Raw genomic sequence first — 20067 nt, forward strand, 5'->3', positions numbered from 1 at the left:
TCAATGGAATGATAGTCTGAATCTATGTGCAATTTACTGTATCTTGTTGTATGATTTACAAGCCATAAACAATATATATTACACAGCTTTTTAATTTACTAGATTGTTTTTCTGTTTTAAGGAAGTTATTAAATTTTTCTAGAATGAAATACATTATTTGGTACAGAGTACTAGTGGACATTAGACTAAATGTTCCAGTAACAGCCTCACAAATTCAGAGAGAAATTAATCTAATGTGAATTAGCTCAAAGAGAGGCTGAAATATAACTCTGACAATAACAACGATTTTATATTGTGTGCTTTTATATCAAATGTAAATATTCTAACTTCACAAATAAAAACTATTTCAATAAATACTCTCTGTCTTGGGAAATAGATTGCCAGAGAAACACCTTGGATTTCTTGGGTTTTATGGTTGGATTGATGCAGGACTTTGTAGATGTGGCTAACCTAAAATATGCATGTTTTGAGTACCAGAGGAAGCATCGGGGATCAACTCCCAATTACATGAGCTTCCAATTTCTTCCTACGATATTTTTTAGTTTTCTTTTCAATAATTTTAGGCAAGTTTTCTTATGCCACTTTCTGCATCTCTAAGATAGGAATAGTAAGTTTCTTCCCTTTGAAAAAATATTTTGAGCCATGTAAGTAAAAAGTGCTACGCAAGAGCTTTGGATTATTATGGTAATTTAAGAGATAATGAATGTCATCCTACAAAATAACTCAGAAAGTGTTACATGGAATACTAATGTTTTTTAACTTATTGAGTTTGAATTGCTGTTCGGTTTCTAAGCCTAGACTGATGCTTTGTTTGAAACTTCCTTAGAAATCATTTCCATCTGTTTAAGCAGTTTTAACTTTGCTGAAGACATGGTGTCCTGGGTTTGGCCAGAACAGGGTTAATTTTCACCGGAATCCAGGAAGGGGCACAGCCGGGGGGTGGGGGCTGACCCCACCTGGCCAAACAGAGCCCGGTATTCCATACCATGTGACGTCACGCTGGGTTCCGGTGGGGGGGGCGGTGCGGCGGGAAGGCACTCGCGGCTTGGGCGGGCGCAGCGTCGGTCCTGTTTCGGGAGAGTGGCTGTTGTACGGTTCGTGGTTGTGTTTTCTCCTTATTTGTATCGTTGTTGTTCCTGTTTTCCCTCTGTTTGCTGTTCTGTTAAACTGCCCTTATCCCGACCCACCGGTTTCTGCCTCTTTCTTTTCATTCTCCTCCGCACGCCGGCGGGGGGAGGGGCGGCCGCGTGGCGCTTTTGTTGCCGGCGGCAGCCGAAACCAAAACACATGGCACAATAGTTGCATTATAGTGAGTTAGACTGCTTGTCAAATGTAAAACCTAGATTTTCATTTCCTTACATCTTGCTGCTAACGCTGTTCAACTGTCCATCAGTAAGATGATTTCCTGTCACACAAATGGCAGTTGACATGTCTGCCAATCAGTTCTGTTCCTAAAAATTTCAAAGTTTAAGAAGTCAGATTCAGTTTTAGGCACTATTTTAAGAGAATGACTATTTCATTAAATACAGAAAAGAAAATCTTTTGATTTGTACAGTTCCAATTTTCACTGCTTGTATAACAATTCACAAGTTCTCTGAATGCTGGACACGGTGCTGAACTGAAACACACCTGAGCTATAACATCACATACCCTTGTGAACATCAGCAAAAGTAGACTTGAACACAGGAAAAGGATCTGGAGATGTGCTACACTTCTGTGTCACTATTCCAGATTTTGAATGCTTACTTCACCTTCTGTATGCTGCACCTAGCTGCAGAAATATCACCTTTGCTCCTTGCTCCTTAGGCTGGCCTGTTTACAGCCAATAAATAGATATGTATGCAATCCCTGCTGCAGTGTTTAGACCAAAATGAAAACCTTGTACTGGTTCTGCAATTGTCAGATGAATTGTAGTCCAAGATAAATTTTTAGATGTTCTCGAACATTTTATAATTCTGAAGGGAAACATTCCAATAGCTTGCTTTTGCCTGTTTTCCACTGATAGCTACATCTTAATCTGACTTAGGTTTAACGCGTTTGGTAAGTGGATGAAACGCAAGCTGAATGCTTAGACTTAAATGAAGAAAAACAAAAGGTTATGACATCATTTTTCATTAAGAACATATGCAATTAAACTTTGTGCATGTGGATTTGATTGTGAAATCCTTAGTGGGTGTAATATACAAGCTTTAGTCACATTATGGCGGAACTGTTCTTGAAAAAAATCAAGCTCAATCTCTGCAAAAAGTAATGTTATATTTAAAAGAAATGTAAAATACTCAGAGATCTTATGTCTGCAGAAAAAGAAGAAATAAAATTATTCATAATCATAGTTTTGTTCATTAAAGTGTTCATCAAAAGGTAAAGAAGAATATTTAAGCCTGCAGCAGTCAGACTGGCAAGTTTATCTGCTGTTACTGCACTGGATTCATAATATGTACTACGGTATTTTGATTATGGTTTTTTTTTTTTCAAAGATGACCGAAACCTTCTGTTCTGGGACTTAAGAGGAAGAAAGAGAGAGATTTAACATCACCAAATAGATCTGCAGTATCTAGTTGAACAACAGAGAATATACATCAAAACGCTTAAGTTATTGCTTAACAAAGAACAGTGACAGACTCGATAAAAGAAACAGAAGATTCCATTCTGATTATGTTTCAAGAAACATTCTTATCACTTTATGCTGCAAACTCTTTTTATAATGCAGCAAAAACATTCTTTTCAAAAGCAGTGTGAAATTCAACAGGAACTTAACTCTTTTAGTCCTCTTGTTATTTATTTCTTCCAGGGGTAAGAAGATTGGACATGATATAGATTTTTTGATCACCAGTCCAGGACCAAGAGAAGATGATGACCTTCTGCATAAAGTTGTTGACTTATGGAAAAAGCAGGTATGAACTAAATAACATTTGGCCAAAAAGACATTTTCTAATAGCACTGAATTAAGCCTATGTAGTGCTTAAAGAAAGTTGACTCCTTTTTACAGATGACAGCAATATTTTGGAATTGGGTATTATATTATTTGGTTGCTAATCATGATGATCTAGATGCATCCTCCAGTTCTGAATGCTAAAGTTGAAGGTTATATCAGAAGTACTCTGCACACATTCTGTTATGTCTTACCCTAAGAACATCCAGCTAGTCAGAGGTAAGAAATCAAGCTAAGTGGAGTTCTGAGTGACACAGCAAAACTGTTCTTATACTTTGAAATAAAACCATAGTTGTTTAATTTCTCCTTGAGATGGGAGTAGGTTCTCCCATGGGGAACTATTTCAGGGAGCTCCAGCTTTAAGTGTAGTGGATTTGGGTGACCTCATGGTGTGAGGTGAGCAAGTCTGCAAGCTTAGGTACCAAAGCCCTGGAATTCTGGCTTCCTTTCAGCCCACAGATTAGCATTTTTCCTGGCTTCCATTGGAATATTGTCAAAATTGACATTGTCTTCCATGATGTCTGTGTCTGGAAGAATGCACACATTTCATAGAGGAACTGTTCCTCTAAAAGTTTTGGGTTTTACTATATTCAGCTTTCTTCAGTTTCAAGCAGCTGTTAAGCTCAAAGAGTCTGAATTATAGCAGCTGCAAGTACTTCAAAATATTCCTGGGTCAGGTCAATATAGTATGTTGGGAATAATAAGATTTTGTTTCTCCTTCCACCTTGCTAGACAGCTAAGATATTTTTCAACATTTACTACTCATACTTTTCAAAGGAACTGAGTACATTTCAACAAGTAAAAGGTCACTACTCTGTCTGAGGTAAATCACCAAATGCCCCACTGCTAAGTAAAGTCATTTTTCAGTGCAGATAGCCTGGAGAGAATGCTTTTGAACTAATTCTTGAACTATGTAGTTTAATTAATGTATGATGGGTTAACATGTGGAAGACATCAAAAACACCCAAGCAGACAAAAGCTTATCTGACTGTATAAAGTTACCTGTTTCAAGGTGATCAAAACCTTTCAACTGACTTTGGTGGAATGGCTTCAAACTTATTATTTCCTGGTAAAATACCACTTCAGCTGAATTTCTTTTTCCTTCAATTGACTCTGGTCTTTGAAATGTTAACAAATTATTATTAATTTCTTAGATTTCTGTGACTTCCATCATAATTCTGTATGGAAAGTGTATGTATTGAAGTAGATTGCTAGCAGGTATAATTTATCATACTCCAATAAGAAGCAATGAAGCTGTGGCATTTAATTTAGAGTAGCTGAGGACCTACTCTATTTTTATCTTTTATTATTTATGTAAAGTTTCTTTCTCAGTCATTCTACTCCCTTTATTCTGAGAAAAGTTGCATTTCTTCTTAGAAGCCGTCCTTTCACCTTCTTAAGTGGACTTGAACCTCTAGGAAGCCATCAGTGGGTTCTACAAAAATCCTGTTTATTATCACACAGCAGAAAGGAAAAGTGACGACAGGCTGAGGCTACTGCCTGCCCTGAGTGCAGCCTTTCATTCCGTCTCCCATTCCATCACACCCCGCTTACATTAATGAGAACAATGGCTGTGATCCGAGAAGTCTGGCAACTGCTGAAGCTTTTCAGGTCACTCTGACCTGCTTTCATTAAATGGAATTGAAAAGAAAGAAATAGGAAATAAATTGTTCTTGCTGATTTTTTTTTTTTTAGGATAAAATTTGGCAGAAGCAAGTGCAGGGAGAGTATAGGAGGTCAAGGTTGGCCAAGGATTTGGTGAAAAGATTAGGATTCCTCTAGGAATCCAAGCATGAAGAAAATGTCAGAAGGGGAGATGCACAATGGCCATAGAAACCAAACCCAGACATGCTAGGGATGGTTTAAAGCTATGGACAAATATTTTCTGTGTTCTGTTTGTCCTCCAGAATTTTTATGGCTTATACTACTAGCTATACTGCCTCTCTACTGTGGCAGTTGTAATATACAGGCTTTTACTGGCACTACTAAAAAATAAGCTGGCAGCAAAATCAAAATGCAAAAAAAAAAGAAAGAGGAATTATACTCCTCTTGCCTTTTTAGTACCTTGGATTTCTAAAGGGGGGAGAGGAAACAAAAAACCTCCAAACCTAAAGCACTTTTACACTTTTGACAGTACACCTGTCACCTGCTTCACAGCTTTCCACTTTTGTGCTACTGCTTCAAAGCCCAAATTCATCAAAGAACATCACTGAGGTCATGATGTTGACTTCCGCTCAGCAGCTCTTAGTGAAGGATTCTGCAATGTTTAACTTCTAAACTGTGAACCTCAGCCTTATTTAAATAGTTTAAAAGAGCCATTTTCTTAGCTGAAAAGTTTTAATGTAACAAGATGCTTCCATTGAAAGCTGTTGAAAACTAGGTAGTTAAATCAACAGCATCATGCTCTTTGATGCGGCTTCACCAGGGATAAATGTGCTGAGAAAAAAAGAACACAAAGTCTTCACTGAGCTTCAAAGTAGTGTGCCAAAATGGAAAAGCTGCAATGCAGTACACAGGTTATGGTTTAAATGGTTCCAAAAACCTTCATAAAGAAAGTAAGAAATTAATTCTGTGGGCTAGAGTTTGGAAGTCCGTGGGCAAAAAGGCTGAGCCATCTGTCTCGACGCAGCTTCATCCACGTACTGTGTAAAGACATTTTCATTTTTTGCTAAAAACTATATAGCCATATTTAGCACTGTTCCTGTAGTTACATATATACTTTCAGCAAAGGAAGAGATACCATTAGTACAGGCGTTCCTGCACTCTTCATTTTTTCCCTTTGTATTCATGCAAGTATAAAGTTGCATTTTTCTTTTGGCTTTTAGGAAAATGAGGAATGTAGATGCCTGCCTGTGCTTACTTATGTTAGTATAGTAGTGGTCTGGTTTAAACTCTCATATTTACCCTTGCTGAGGTGAACAGGTCAGGAAGCGGAAGGCTTCATATCCCATTAAGGCGGAGGGTGAGGAGCAAGTAACAGGTCTCACTTTTTCATTTCTGGAAACAGCCTTTTGTAAACAGCGTTCACAGAACAGCAGCACCTTCGTTCTTGAGTGACAGTTGGGTTTTAGCAGCAACAAAACCTTTTCCTAAGACAAGACACAGAAATGGTTAAGAAGCTGGAACAAAGAGCTTATATTTTTCAGCTGAACCCCCTGCCCATAAGGACGCAGAGCTCCTTTGTGAACACATATTTTCTCACCTTTTGACTCAATGCATTATGAATTTTCTGTTGCTTTCTGGCTCAGCTTCATCAGGAGCTGAGAACGTTCTTACCTAAAAAAAACTAATGCATGGTGGTTAGAACACTGGACATGAGAGAACTTGGTTTAACCACTTTAGGCAGAGGATGGGGCTAAATCTGATTGTTCTGCTTGTGAAGTTATTGCGTAAAGTAGGCAGAAGTGTTCCCCTTGCTGCTATGTTTTCAGTGAAGATCCAGGCAGCGGTGGCATTTCTTATGATATCTAATCTTTCTGGTGTGTACTGTATATCTGTCTGTGGGTAAGTATGCATGTATATGTCTCTGTCTATCTATCTATCTATCTAAATCTCTCTCTCTCTCTCTCTGCCCCCCTCTCTCTGTGTCTCTCTATTGATCTGTTTGTCTTGCCCACCAGTGGAAACATTCATGGCACAGAGCAGGGGAAGCATCTTCATCCCTGGATTCTAGTGCTGGTCTGTCCATTGCTGTCAAAACCAGGCTGTTTAGAATATGCCCAGAATTAGAACATTCTGACGTGCAGGGAACTTCAAGATGAAAAAGGGACAAAGGCAGTTATGTGGTAATGCACCTGCTGCAAAGTTTTGTATTGCTTATCAAGCCTTTGATGCCATTTGCTAATGATTCCTCACCCTAACAGGCCTGACTGCTCTTAGGCATCAGCTCCTTGAGCTGTTCCACTTCATAGAATTCCATCTGTCTCAACTAGGTAGAGATTTTTCCGAACTAACATGCCTATGTCCTCTTTTGGATTAGCTATAAGTAAGTCACAGAAAAAAATATCCAGTTTCACTTTATTAAACCATCTTAGAAGGGAATTAAGAGTGACACATACAGATATTTCAGAAGAACATACTGGATTACATTTTCAGGTGATAAAAAATGGTCCTACTTAGCTTTAAAAGAATTAATCCAGCTATCAACAATTATGAATATTGACAGTATGTGACATTAAAAATAAGATAGGATTTCATTTAATTAAAAATGACAGAGAATGCTAATGACCATATTTGGATTGGTTTTTCAGCTATTACATATTTTTCTAAAAATTCACACTTTGCCTCAGTTTGATCATGGATTTACTCCAATATCAACGCTATTGATGTGCCAGCACTCAGTCTATTTAAGTAAAAGTGCATAATCATTCTAAAAAAGGAAAATTGTTGTGGGTATTAACATAACTGCCATAAAAATGTACATTTGGTTTTGATGGTGTTGTAAATTTGAGAAATGAAAATGCCCACATTTTAAAACTTGATTGTGTAAACAATGTCTACAGCACTTTATGGTGTATAGATCAAGCTGAAATTTGCAAAGAACTGCAGATTCACTGACACAGAGTAATGAGAAGACTGCTGTTTTGCAGCTAACTAGCCAAAACTTCACACAGTCTTCATAGGTGACTGCCCCTTCAGTCTTTTTCAAAATGTACAGAAGTGCCATTTTAGCTCTACTTTATGGGGTGATGGTGATGTCCAGTGCCCACTCAGATTACGTTAATTGGAAATATTATCCCATTGGATATCACCTAGGCTTTGGCTCCTATTTAAAGGTGATATCCTCACTTTGAATCAGGTTTCAACTGCTTGTTGAACTCAGCACCTGTGTAATTGTTGTCTAATTGCATTTTTTTTAAGTTGAAGTAGATATTTACAGTGGTCTACATACTCTCATGCTCTTCCTACTATCTTTAGAAATTGCCCAGCCAACAAACTATGAAAAAACACTACAGAATAACCTAGAGAGAGCTAGTCTTTATCTTTATAGTCACACTTGTTAACCATGGCCATCTGCAAATACTTAAACTGCGTTCAAGTAGAAGACATAGCCTAGTTAGCAAGGGAAAGCTGCAGTAGGAAGGCTCCAATACTGATTTGTTGTAGCTTCTTCATGATTGCTTAATGTTAAATCTCAAGAGACCTCAAGGATTGTTCCCTTGAAGTTCCCAAATATGAAAATTGGATGAGAAAAAAAAACCCGCTGTGGTTTAACAGACAGAATTTGTAGTCTTCAAGCAGCTGACAGATATCAAAGGGAGAACTTTTAATAAGTGTGGTATCCAGGATGACTTTAGGTAAAGAGAATTTCTTCATTTTTAATGTGGGCGATACAGGAAAGACTGACATGTCATGTTTACCCTGTTTTCATTTACAACTATATATTCCTGTAATTAGTAGCAAGCTGGAACAAATGACTCTGAAAACTAAGTAAATCTGATGCAGAAGAGAACATCTATAAGATAATACCACAGCTAAGTGTTAGAATGAAAACAGTGATGAAGCAGAGGATAAAATGTATGACTAAAAGTTAAAAATTCATGTCTTAAAAGGCCTGAGCATTTTATGTCAAGACCATTTTATCTATTACAGACACACAGATAATCTGTAATCATAGCTCCTCAAGAACTTGCACATTAAAATCCAAGTATGGGGTACTGGTGGCCATGTGCAACTGTCCCCAAATCTCACTGAGACAAAACACTCCTACGTGCTCGTCTGCTTGCCTGTGAAGAGAGAAACCACTGCAGGCTGTGATGTCTTGCTGGATTTCTCAAGCAATCAGAAACAAAATTCCTAATAAGACTTTCCACCTACAGTAGGAATCAATTCCTTTTGTAGTCCATCTAAAGACGGGCTTTAATTCCTAATTTCTTGCACAAAAACTGAGGAGATTTCAGCTTCATTTGAACAAAGAGCACACAAACACTGATACAGACTGTGGCAAATGTGCAAAACTGGTGATCTAAGCACACTGTCTACAAACAGCATACAGGTACTGGAAATGTAGGTACCTGGAACTACAAAATAAGACTTTGCCAAAACTTAAGCTAGTTAGGATTCTGCCTAGGGAAATAAATTCTTTAGATTCATTCTGGGCTATGCTTTGTATGAAGCAAAAGATGAGAAAGCACTGATGAAGTAGCTAGACGATTTTTGTAGAGAATGGGAAGAATGTGAGTGTATAATAAAAGCTTGAAGTCATCGATTATTGGCCAATGATCAATGAGATTAAAAGCATTTTTTAGCCTTAAAAGCAACAAAATTAACCTGAAGGCAGGCATAGTTGTATCAAAAAGAGTGAGGTAATAAGCAGTTATGCATTAACATTCAGCAGCTGTTTTGTGTCTACATTTGGAAATTGCAAGCATCAGTGCCTCATGACGTTGGGGTAAAATTAAGCAAAAATTACAATATGTTTTAGAGATGGATGTGAGAGAGCACCTGCTAAAATTAAGCATTTTCTAATCAGCAGACTTGGAAACCAGTAATCCAAGAGAATGAGCTACATGAGTTTTCTCATATTAGTTTATAATAAATCTTCAAAATCAGGAAAAATTCCAAAATGAAAGAATGTCAATGCAAGTCAAATAGTTATCATTAAAAAGGTTGGCCCAGTGACCCATAAAGCAACCTGTGACTGATTCCCAGTAATATAATGGGATCATTAATTTGGAACTATCATCAACAAAAACCTGGAGGCTGAAAGTATAATAATAATACCTATCATTGTCTCTTCATGGAAATCGTATCTAAAGTGTTTTTGCTATGCTTTTTTTGTCAGAATTATAGCTCTGAATGATACAAGTAATTTTATTGCTGTAAAGTATTCTCTAAGGTATTTAACATATTATAATGAAAAGTTACCACGCTTGTACAATATAAAAGAAATAATCAAAACCTGTTCTTTAATATGGAGATATTCTTCCAAAAATCTGGTCATTGTCACCTGTGTTCATAAGAGGTCTGACCTGGAGGCCACTGTAGTTAATTATCGGCAGCCATCAAATAAAACCACTTCTATACACTCTCAGGTCAAAATTGCAATTTAATTCCTGCCTGTCCCCCCCCAACCTAATATGGCTCTTTACCGTAGTTGAGGCATATGTTAACTAAAAGTCAGGAGGCATTCTTGACCGTGCTTTTTTATGGTGAGACTAGTATAAGAATTCCTAGTGCAAAGGAAGGAGAATGTGTAAACACTGGAGAGACTTCAAAGGAGAGACAAAAAATTGATCCAAAGACCTAAAGAAATCCTGATGATGGAAATTTTAAGAAACTGAGTCTATTCATCTCGGCAGTGAGAAATCTGAGAAGTGGGCTTGATCAATATGTAAGTTTAAAGAAATGTAAAAGGAGATATGAAGTGACAGTTATAGTCTTGTTGATCTTGAAAATGAAAACTAATGAGCTTATCTAGTTAGAATATGAAATGAGGCAGTTCAGCTTAGTAGTTTTCCTTCTAGTAATAACAAACACCTGATAGTCTATGAAGAAAGTCGTTTATGCACTGTTGTTGCTAATCTTTATAACAAAGTTAAATTTCTTTTGCAAAGGCAAATCTCAGAAGTCTCTACTTTCTGTGTGTCCTGGGTTCGGCCAGGACAGGGTTAATTTTCACTGGAATCCAGGAAGGGGCACAGCCGGGCGGGCTGACCCCACCTGGCCAAACAGAGCTGGGTATTCCATACCATGTGCCGTCATGCTGGGTTCCACTGGGGGGGAGCTGGGCAGCGGGAACTCACTCGAGGCTCGGCTCTCTGGGTTGTGCGATTTGTGTTGTGTTTTCTCCTTATCTGTATCGTTGTTGTTCCTATTCCCTTTGTTTGCTGTTCTGTTAAACTTCCCTTATCCCGACTCACCAGTTTCTGCCTGTTCCTTTCCATTCTCCTCTGCACCCTGTCGGGGGGAGGGGTGGCCACGTGGCGCTTTTGTTGCCGGCCACAGCCAAACCATAACACTGTGAAATCAAGAGCTCAGAGGAGGCAGTTACAGTGGTCTTTTATATTTTCTGAATCTATGAACACTAAATAAAAGCTGAGTGTATCACTACTTAGGCACATATCTAAGTGTTTTCATCATGTGGAACCACTCTCAGAAAGTGGAATCTTTTTGCCAGCTGAGCCCTCCTGCTAGAGATGGCTTCAGTGACACTGAGCATTGTTGTACTATTAAGCATCAAGCTCTGTTCTGAAGGCTCAAGGATGACTGAAGGAAGTGGTGTAATGGACAGTATCTGCTTTATTTCTTTGTTATTGTGTATTTGACATTTTGTATTCTTTAAAAAGGATGTGCTGGGTAGCAGAGAGAGGGATGGTGCTCTCAGGTGCTGTGCTTGGGGTGACGAGAGATTTTCTGGTTGGTGAGGAGAGATTGCACTTGCTTATGTGAAGGCAGCTGAACATGCAGAGCTCTAAGAAGCTTTGGGAGTACAGGGTAAGCCTGAGATGTCCAGGAAATCCATAGTCTTGGAAGCTGCCCAGAAATGCAAAGAACAGGCACAGAGATAGGCCTGAGGGATGACAGAAGGATGCTTTCCCTCAGGGCCTGGAGGGGATAGTGCAGAGTTTACTGCAACCCAGGGAGCCATTGAAAGGTTGCTGGCTACAGAGCAAGACTGGAAGAAAGCACTATCTCTCTCCACCCAGCCCTTCATACGGCGCTGGATTACAAGGAGTTAATTTACAATGCTCTAGTACTTTCATTTTTCTCACTCTGAATGTTCTTTATTATAAAAAGAAAATCTTGTTTATGTTTTAATAAAATCTGTCTCTTGAGGATCAATAGTTTTTGGTGCACTCCGTTCAAACAAAAGGTAGGGGCAGGGCCATTCCACATCTCTGGAGACTCCAGACCTTGTCACAAGGACGTCTTACACAATAGACACAGTCCAAATGCTCCATTTGAAATCTGTCTACAAGACTGTGCTCTGGACTAACCTGTTTTTCTAGATGTCTGCCATGTGGAAAAGCATCAATCCCCACTCACAAATTCTGTTGACATCAACTACAAAAGGCTTAGGAGGAAAGGATGGAGGGGAAGAATTGCAAATATTGTCTCCTTAGTTCAGGGCAGGACATTGCCACTATAAGATGACTACCACTGCAAATTTCCTTCAAAGGATGGTGTAATATTTTTCCAAATGTTGCAGTTATTTCTTTTCTCTGCTTAGCCAATATTTGGCCTTGCACAGTTCAGTGTTTACTGAAATTGTATTTTACACTTTTTTTTTTTTTTTAAACTACTGTCTAGAAACTCTGGAATTCCAGTAAAAGCAGTCCAGCAATTGAATGTGAGCAATGTCTTCTCTTTAGGGCTTACTCCTATATTGTGACATCATTGAATCAACATTTGTAAAAGAACAGCTACCAAGCAGAAAAGTTGATGCCATGGATAATTTTCAGAAGTGTTTTGCAATTTTAAAATTTTATCAGCCAAGAGTAGAAGACAACAGTTACAACACATCAAAAAACTTTGATATGGCAGAAGTCAAAGACTGGAAGGCGATCCGTGTAGACCTGGTCATAACCCCCTTTGAGCAATATGCATATGCTCTGTTGGGCTGGACAGGCTCCAGGGTAAGTAACCACAACAGCCTATGCTTTCTTAGCATTGCTAACCTATTTTTGCTGTTGCAGGACCATTCAGAGTTCATGGATTTAAAAAAAATATTCTTTCTCTCCACACATCACATTTCATGCTGTCTTCAACCCATAATCATAGGTTGGAGCTGATGAACTCATCACTGACGTTTATGAAGGTCTCTCTACAGGACTTAACATTTATTTTCTTCAAAGCTTAGTGTTTAGGTTCATGGACTGTAGAGCTAGATTTTCAGTCCTTTGCATTGTCTTTTTACATCATACTAGTGTTAACAAGCAATTCAAATTTTTACTGAGTAGAAAGATGATTTTGAAAGCGTCACAGAATTTTACAGGAAATTAAACTTTTCCGGCAGAGATATTCTGAATAGGTACTTAATTTGTTTTGTCGGAAATTAAAACCAATTTGACATCTTTCTTTTCGGATTAGATAAAATGTTTTCTTTCAGTTGTATTTTAACTGAGTGTTTTAATTTGTAAAAAACAGGAAAACCTTAAAATTGACACTACAGTTTTAAACTAGAATAAAATATGTTTGGACTGGTATTTTAATAAGTTAAGAAAACTTGAAATTATAGCTACTTTCACAATAGACACTGTAGCCAGTGTGTATAATACAAAATAGTACAATACTTTCAAAATAAAAAGCTCTGTCTAAATGCAAACCCCAAACTCAAATGATTAATCTCTTTCCAGACAGAATTATTTTTTAATGTGTTCTACATGCTTGCCTTCTGATGTTCATTTTCTTAGGGAGTGATTACATGGCATAATGGAGAGCTCCTGAGCCTGCTCTGAATGATCTTTTTGATGTGCTAGAAGCAATACAGGTGCATTGCCACTCTGTTCTACTCAGGTTAATTGGAAGCAGGATGTTTTAGACCAGGCAAAATGCTGCAATTGATGTATTCTCTTGCTGAGCTGATGAGTTACTTCAGTCACTTTTCTGTTTTGAGATAATAAAATGGATTTATTTGGACCTTGGATTAGGTCCTGCGGACTTTGGGGTCCTTCTTATCCTGGAAATGTTTGGCTACTTAAAAGCCCTCCTTTCAACTCTGTATCTGAGTGTCTACACTAAAAATGCACTTTGTGAGGCCCTTTGGTGGAATAGGCAATGACTCCATCTTTCTCTGCCTCCCTCAGGTCCTACTCCCCATTGAGATAATTCACCTACAGACTGTGGGAGCCCATAATATGCTATACTAAGGTTATTTTCTCGTACAGTGCCCAGCTGTTCCCAGACTAAGCAACTGAAATGGTGGACCATTGCCTATCAAAATATTGCCCTTTCAGATTATCTATTTTTCCAGACTATTATCTTTTAATAGAGGTAATTTTAACATGTTCATTTATTATTTGGTTTGGTGTTGGAGCTCTTATACAAAGGATATCAATTTTGATTTGTCAAAATTGCTCATATTTGCTGTATCTTTTACAGCAATTTGGACGTGATTTGCGGAGGTATGCTACTCATGAAAGAAAGATGATATTGGATAACCATGCCTTATATGACAAAAGAAAGGTATTGTTTATTCTCAGAAACTAAGCTATCAAGATTTTATTTCAGAGTATGCAATTTCAGGTTTTTTTTATATTCAAGTATATAGAATATTTTAGCTTGATTCTCTGTCTATTATGTGGTAGACCAGTTCCACCTTCACAAGATTTACTTTTGCTGACAGAGCCTGATTAAATCTGAACAACTAAATCCAGAAATCTTTTTTTGGCATTGCCAAGGTAATTTCTGAAATTTAACAAGAAACATACATTAGACAGCAGTGTTTGGAAGGAACTGTGCAACCTTCACAAAAGTGAGAACAACTTGCCTGCAAGTATTTGAAAAAAGTATTTTACTGTCTCATTTCAGGAGGAAAAGTCTTTTCTGTGTCACTAGCAGGTCTGAGGAAGTTTCTGTAGGTTGTGATACTAAGTGGAGATCAGGGACCATCCTGCTTTTAAAGCCCCGCATTCAGAAGTCTATATGGCGTTCTGTTTAGTCAGGCTTGCTAGTCCTGATAGTAATTGGTTGTATTTCTGTTCTAAATGCTCGTGGCTGCAGTTACACTGATCTCTGCATTTATTTGTCTGTATTTGTATTAGGCCATTTTAATAATAAGCAAAAATCAATTTTGAAGATGTTTATTGATGTCATTATAGGGGAATGCAAAAGTACCATGTCAAGATTTTACATTAATCTTTCCTATATATTCGTTATAGAACAGAGATAGCTTTTATCATCTCTACTTACATGCAGCATTGTCTCATTGTTTGTCTGTGAGACACAGCAGCGATCTAAGCCCTCAGTCCATTTCAGCTGTCTCCATATGTGCTTGTCAGGCTCAGATGCTATAGCATCCTCAGTTCACAGAGAAACCTGGGGAAATGATCAGGCTAATGATCCATTCAGTCAAGTATTGTGTCTCCAACAAATGTCAATACTAGATGCTTCAGAAGAAAATATAAAATTACATAATAGATAAATATGCAATCAAATGTCTAAGGGAGGAATTTTCTCCATGAACTCAGAGATGATGTCAGTGTCTTTCTGCCTGTCTTTTGTATTTTCAAAGCATTCAAAACATAAACTCTTTGCCTCAACATAATACAACAAATGCTATTATCTGCAGGTTAATATGTAGTCTGCTAAATAGCTTTTTGGGTGTAACAGATAACTGCACTAGGGAAATACAAAGAATCGAAGAAACGCCAGTGTTATTTTTTGTGAGCAGGAAAATTTGCCTGCCTGATGAACAAGTATGTATCATTATATCTGCTTCTTTTACTCAGAACCCTGAGGCATTCAGTGATGCAAAATGGGCACTGTTCATTCACGAACAGCATCAATCAGTATTATTTTTTCTTTATTGTGTTTAGTCTTTATATCTGATGTACCATTCAAATCCTTCTGGGAAAGAAAATGTGAGTTTCCATGAGAATTTCACTGGACTAGCCAGGATGTTTCACAGATAAATGATGAGTTTATCTTCACAGTGCCCTTTGGGAGGAGACATGCTCTTGTCTTCCCAAATTTTCAAATGAAGAACTGAGGCAGAGAAAGACTTAAGGCCCTAAAAATCCATTGCAGTTGGGCCTGAATTTTCTCCTGTTGAATATCTGCCTCAGGACTTTGAAAAATACATAAAATTGTGTATATCCATGACATGTTTCTGAAAGCCATCAGCTGTAGCTGTAACTGGATTTCCAAACCTTCTACATGTCAATTTATGTTTCCTCACTGCAAAAAAGAATTTGTGGGAGAACTGAGAAGCATGATTGAAATTTTTTTCCTTATTACTTATTATGATGCAGGAATTCTACGACAAGAGCAAGGAAAAAGAAATCCAAGCCTTCAGGGCAGATTACAACTGTCTTGACTGTGAAGTCCTTCATCTAGAACTTCCATATATCAAATGAATAGATCAAATGTCCCTTTCTGCTGGGGACTCTGTTTGCTTCCATATGCCATCCCCCCCCATGATATCTAAGTCTCCCTTTTCTCATTTAATCCCAGACATGGCCAGTTTACTAACCAAATTTTATTTTCTGCTGTAAAACACAGATGTACTACAGATTCCAAAACAAGAAATCACGACAATCTGTTGATACAGCACAATACTGTTCTTGTCCCTGCCGCATTCTTAGAAATAGCTAAATTAAATTAGCTGAAATTTTTCACAAAGAAAGAAAATGCTGATATGCAATATGCAAAATTTCAGACCAGGCAGCACTGCAGCTGTAATCCTCTTAAAACAGGCTCTTTTGCCAAGTGGTGTCATTCTAACAAGCAGCAGGGAGACACCCCCCCATCCCCCTCAAGTGATCTGCTATTTACAATCTAATGTGTTGAATTCAAATAATATTTTTCTTATTTTTAACTTTGCAATTTTCCATGAAGATATTCGCATAAAGGACATTTTTTACAAAAAGCCTTCCACACTGTCATCCAGTGTGTGATAAAGTCAAGAATGTGCATAATACAGCAATGGCATCTGTAAGGGTGAAACTTCAGGTGATGACCCATAGTGGAAGATAAGTTTGCAGCACATTTTGTGGCTGCCAAGGTAGATGAACTTTTAGGGTCATCAGGTTAGCAAGCTTAAAATCAGTGACTAAAATAAATAGTAACTTTAGTGCTGTTTCAGGGAACATACACCCAAATCGTGAAATGTTTGTGGGTTTTTTCTTAATTTAATTGTGAAGACTAGAGAATCTTGTTTACTAGAATTCTAGTGCTTTTATTTAAAAAACAGTTGACTAGGGGGGAATATTAAAAACATGGATGTTTTATCTGTACCATCTCTTTAAATTTACACTGAAACATAAACTTCTGCATTTCATAAGGACATTTTTTTTTGTGGTAGGAAATCTTCCTTTCTCGAAGCTAAAAACAATCAAGAAGCAGATATCCCTCGTGCAACATGCTCAAAATCCCTCAACACAGCCCTAAGGTTAATTAGGCACCATAGGTAAAAACTGAATCACGTCTTTCCCATGGTTCTCTCCTTGTCTGCTGAAGAGAGGTTACCTGATGTCACTGACTCTGCCCAGGCAGACAAACTTTCATACACAACTCTGTAACAGTCACTGGGGTATAATTTAGGAGCTGGACCAAACCCTTTCTGCTTCTTTCTTCTTTTATCACTCTGTGTGTGTGTGTACAGTAAAAGGGACATAAAAGTCAGGGAGAGTCAAACGAATTCTCGATCCTGACGAAGACCAGATCCTTTCCTTGAAAACACTTGCCTGTCGTCGTTTAAAATTTTGCAAGCCGGTATAAGAAGTTAATAAACCATGCTATAGCAAATATATTTTGATTTTTTTTTTTAATGGAATGTAACAGTGCCTGTAAAAGATTGTCTTTCATTATAAATGACAACAGTTTCCTGGTTTGCTCTACATTCCAATATATATTTGGTATACTTTACTCTTCTGTATTAACATTTATCAGCCCTTTGGCACTGAAGCTTCCACTGTGGCCCACTATCCGAAATGTGATGCGTGTCAGAGAATCCCAGGTTCCAGCATTCAAGGGGTTGCATCAAGAGAGAGTCCTGGTTACTTTAATGTATTTCCAAAGGGATTCTAACAGGAATAGGGAGCATTAACACAGCAGTTAGGAATCAATTACATAGCTTTGCAGAGGGGAACAAAAGGAACAAATATTTCCTCCAGGGACTCGTTACAAAGTTACACTGTGAAATTATTCCTCAGCCTTTATTTTTTTTCTTTTTTTTTTTTTTTTCCAGTGTGAATCTTTTTCATATATTTGTGGGTTTTGGAACACAGTGTGCAACTATCAAACTAATGATTTCTTTTAGTTCTGTAATATAAAAGACATTTTGTAGATCTTCCTTTGGTAGGAAAATTGTGACAACGAAAACTGAAAATTTACTACCAATTCTTTGTCAGCCTCTTTTTCATAAAAAGATGAGTGGATGTCCAAATCTGTGCCTCTTTAGAACAATGTCCTAAAGCTATGGAAATCAGCACTTGTATATACCAACTTGAACTAGGAAGTTTCTGTGATTTGTGTCAGCTGCAGATCAAACCTTACAATGATTCCCACATTTAAGGAAAGAAGGAGTTCATTGATCAGCCACCAGGAGTAAAGAGAAACTGTATATTCGCCATGTCTTATAATGTTATTATTGCTGTTGCACTGGTTACAAATGGCATGATACATTTATGAACCAGGCCAATAAAATTCTCACTGTAAAACCTGATTCATGAACTACCAATATGCTAATTAAAGTAGAAGTGCTTTTGCAAAAAAGAACTTCATTTTTCTGTGTGAATCATAAGTCAGGTCAGCTGAACAATAGGCTCTTCCTTAGAAAAATAAAGGTCTTCGAGCTGGAAACCATGGCACCACTGGTTGTTTTTACACCCCTCTGTTTGTTGGGGGGGTAATTTATCCCTTAAGCCACCATAAAGAATTTTTTGTTACAACATGCATTGTGTCTAGACTTAATCAGAAGCTAACAAAGAGTGTGAGCACTGACCTCTGTTATGTATTTATGCAATGTCGTGACCAGTTCACTGTCTGAACTGCAGTTTTTAGTCTGCGTGTATATATACAGTTTGCCACACACTGAGATCTGAAGGGCACTTTCTCTGCAATGATTAAAAGTTTGTGATGTGCTAGGGCAGTCGTTAGAAAGTTTTGACAACATCCTGACAGCGTTTTAACTGGATGAAATGCAGAGAGATCTAGTGGATCTAACTAAAGAAGATATAGCTCGAAACCCTGTTTTATTCTTAAACATCTGTCTCTAAGCTGAATAAATATCATCTGCTTGCATGAGAATGCAATAAATGAGTGATTTACTTTCACTTTAATGTTTTTTTTTTTTAAAGTGATTTTTAAAGTGGCTGGCAAACCACAGTCTTTCTATTCTTAAAGGAGTACCTATCCTTGAACTATGAGTGTGTCTCCCCTATTACAGTGTCAGCAACCTGGAACAAGATCCAGGAACCGCAAAGGTTGTTGGTTGCTCCTTTACCAAACTCTGGAGCTGTTAGCTAGAGCACAATATCCTTGTCATGCAGAAGGGCACCGCGAAGAGTGTCTGAAGTTGGACTCTATGATATTGGATTTTTGCACTCTTCACCAAGAGGGTGGGTTAGACTTACTGTGGAATGACTGTTCTCCCATGAAATGGCTCTCAGACTCAAGTGTGTGCTTTCCTTCAGTAAGAATATTACTTGAAAATCTTCCTTGTTCTCCAGAATACGAAATGCTACAGCCCAGTCAGCTTGTAAACTTAACGTCTTTAACTTTGATGTTTGCTCCACCATAAATATAATCTTCTTATCTGTCTGTACTCTTCATGCCTTTACTTTGCTTCTCTGATTAATCTCATCCAAGTCTCCATTTCTTCTTAATTTGACATAGTTTAATTCAGTTTTGTAGACTCCAATAGTTTTGTAAACGCCAATGCTGCTACCCACTTTCTCCTGGGTACTAAAAATACCACTTCAAAATCCAGAGAATGACTATGAAAACGGTGGCTACAACTTAGCAGTGTAAAATGTCATTTTAAGAAGTTACTGTCCTGATTCCAGTATCAAAAGAATGCAGTAGGCCCTTGTGAGTTACTTAGAAAGCTGCTGTAGCTCTGGAAGACATAAGCTATATCTTTCTGCTGAAATTAAAATGAACCATTTTTAAATATAGCTTAGATTCCAGATGGTTAGCACTGAAAAGAAATTCAAGTTACAAAAATTTCATCATCAAGAAAAGCTGTGTTTTTAATTTAAGCTGATTTTGTTTTGAATTCTGTTATTCTGACATTTGCTGTTAGTTGCTCTTTGGCATTGCTGCAAAACATTTCGGTTGCTTGTTACTCTTAAAATTCCACAGGAATATAAATATGTTGGATTCCTTTTTTAATTTTTTTCCTGACACTCTGTCCCTGGATGTTACCTGAAGTTGCAGCTTGCAGCTCATAAATACCAGACTGTTATGATCCTATTCTTCCTCATGGCTCATCCATTTGAAGATCCCATTCAGATACCCAATCTTTGCTA

The 20067-nt window shown here is 37.7% G+C and overlaps 1 protein-coding gene across 3 annotated transcripts in view; it reads left to right on the top strand.

Moving 5' to 3' along the window:
- DNTT (DNA nucleotidylexotransferase) overlaps positions 1 to 20067 on the top strand; it is a 149996-nt gene that overhangs the window by 110107 nt on the left and 19822 nt on the right. For all 3 annotated transcript variants that reach the window (XM_075423510.1, XM_075423509.1, XM_075423508.1), the window contains 3 exons: positions 2792 to 2894; positions 12247 to 12510; positions 13976 to 14059. In XM_075423510.1, coding sequence (XP_075279625.1) covers positions 2792 to 2894; positions 12247 to 12510; positions 13976 to 14059 — 451 coding nt within the window. The remainder of the gene's footprint in view (positions 1 to 2791; positions 2895 to 12246; positions 12511 to 13975; positions 14060 to 20067) is intronic.

Source organism: Opisthocomus hoazin, chromosome 6 (assembly GCF_030867145.1).
Source record: "Opisthocomus hoazin isolate bOpiHoa1 chromosome 6, bOpiHoa1.hap1, whole genome shotgun sequence".
NCBI lineage: Eukaryota > Metazoa > Chordata > Aves > Opisthocomiformes > Opisthocomidae > Opisthocomus > Opisthocomus hoazin.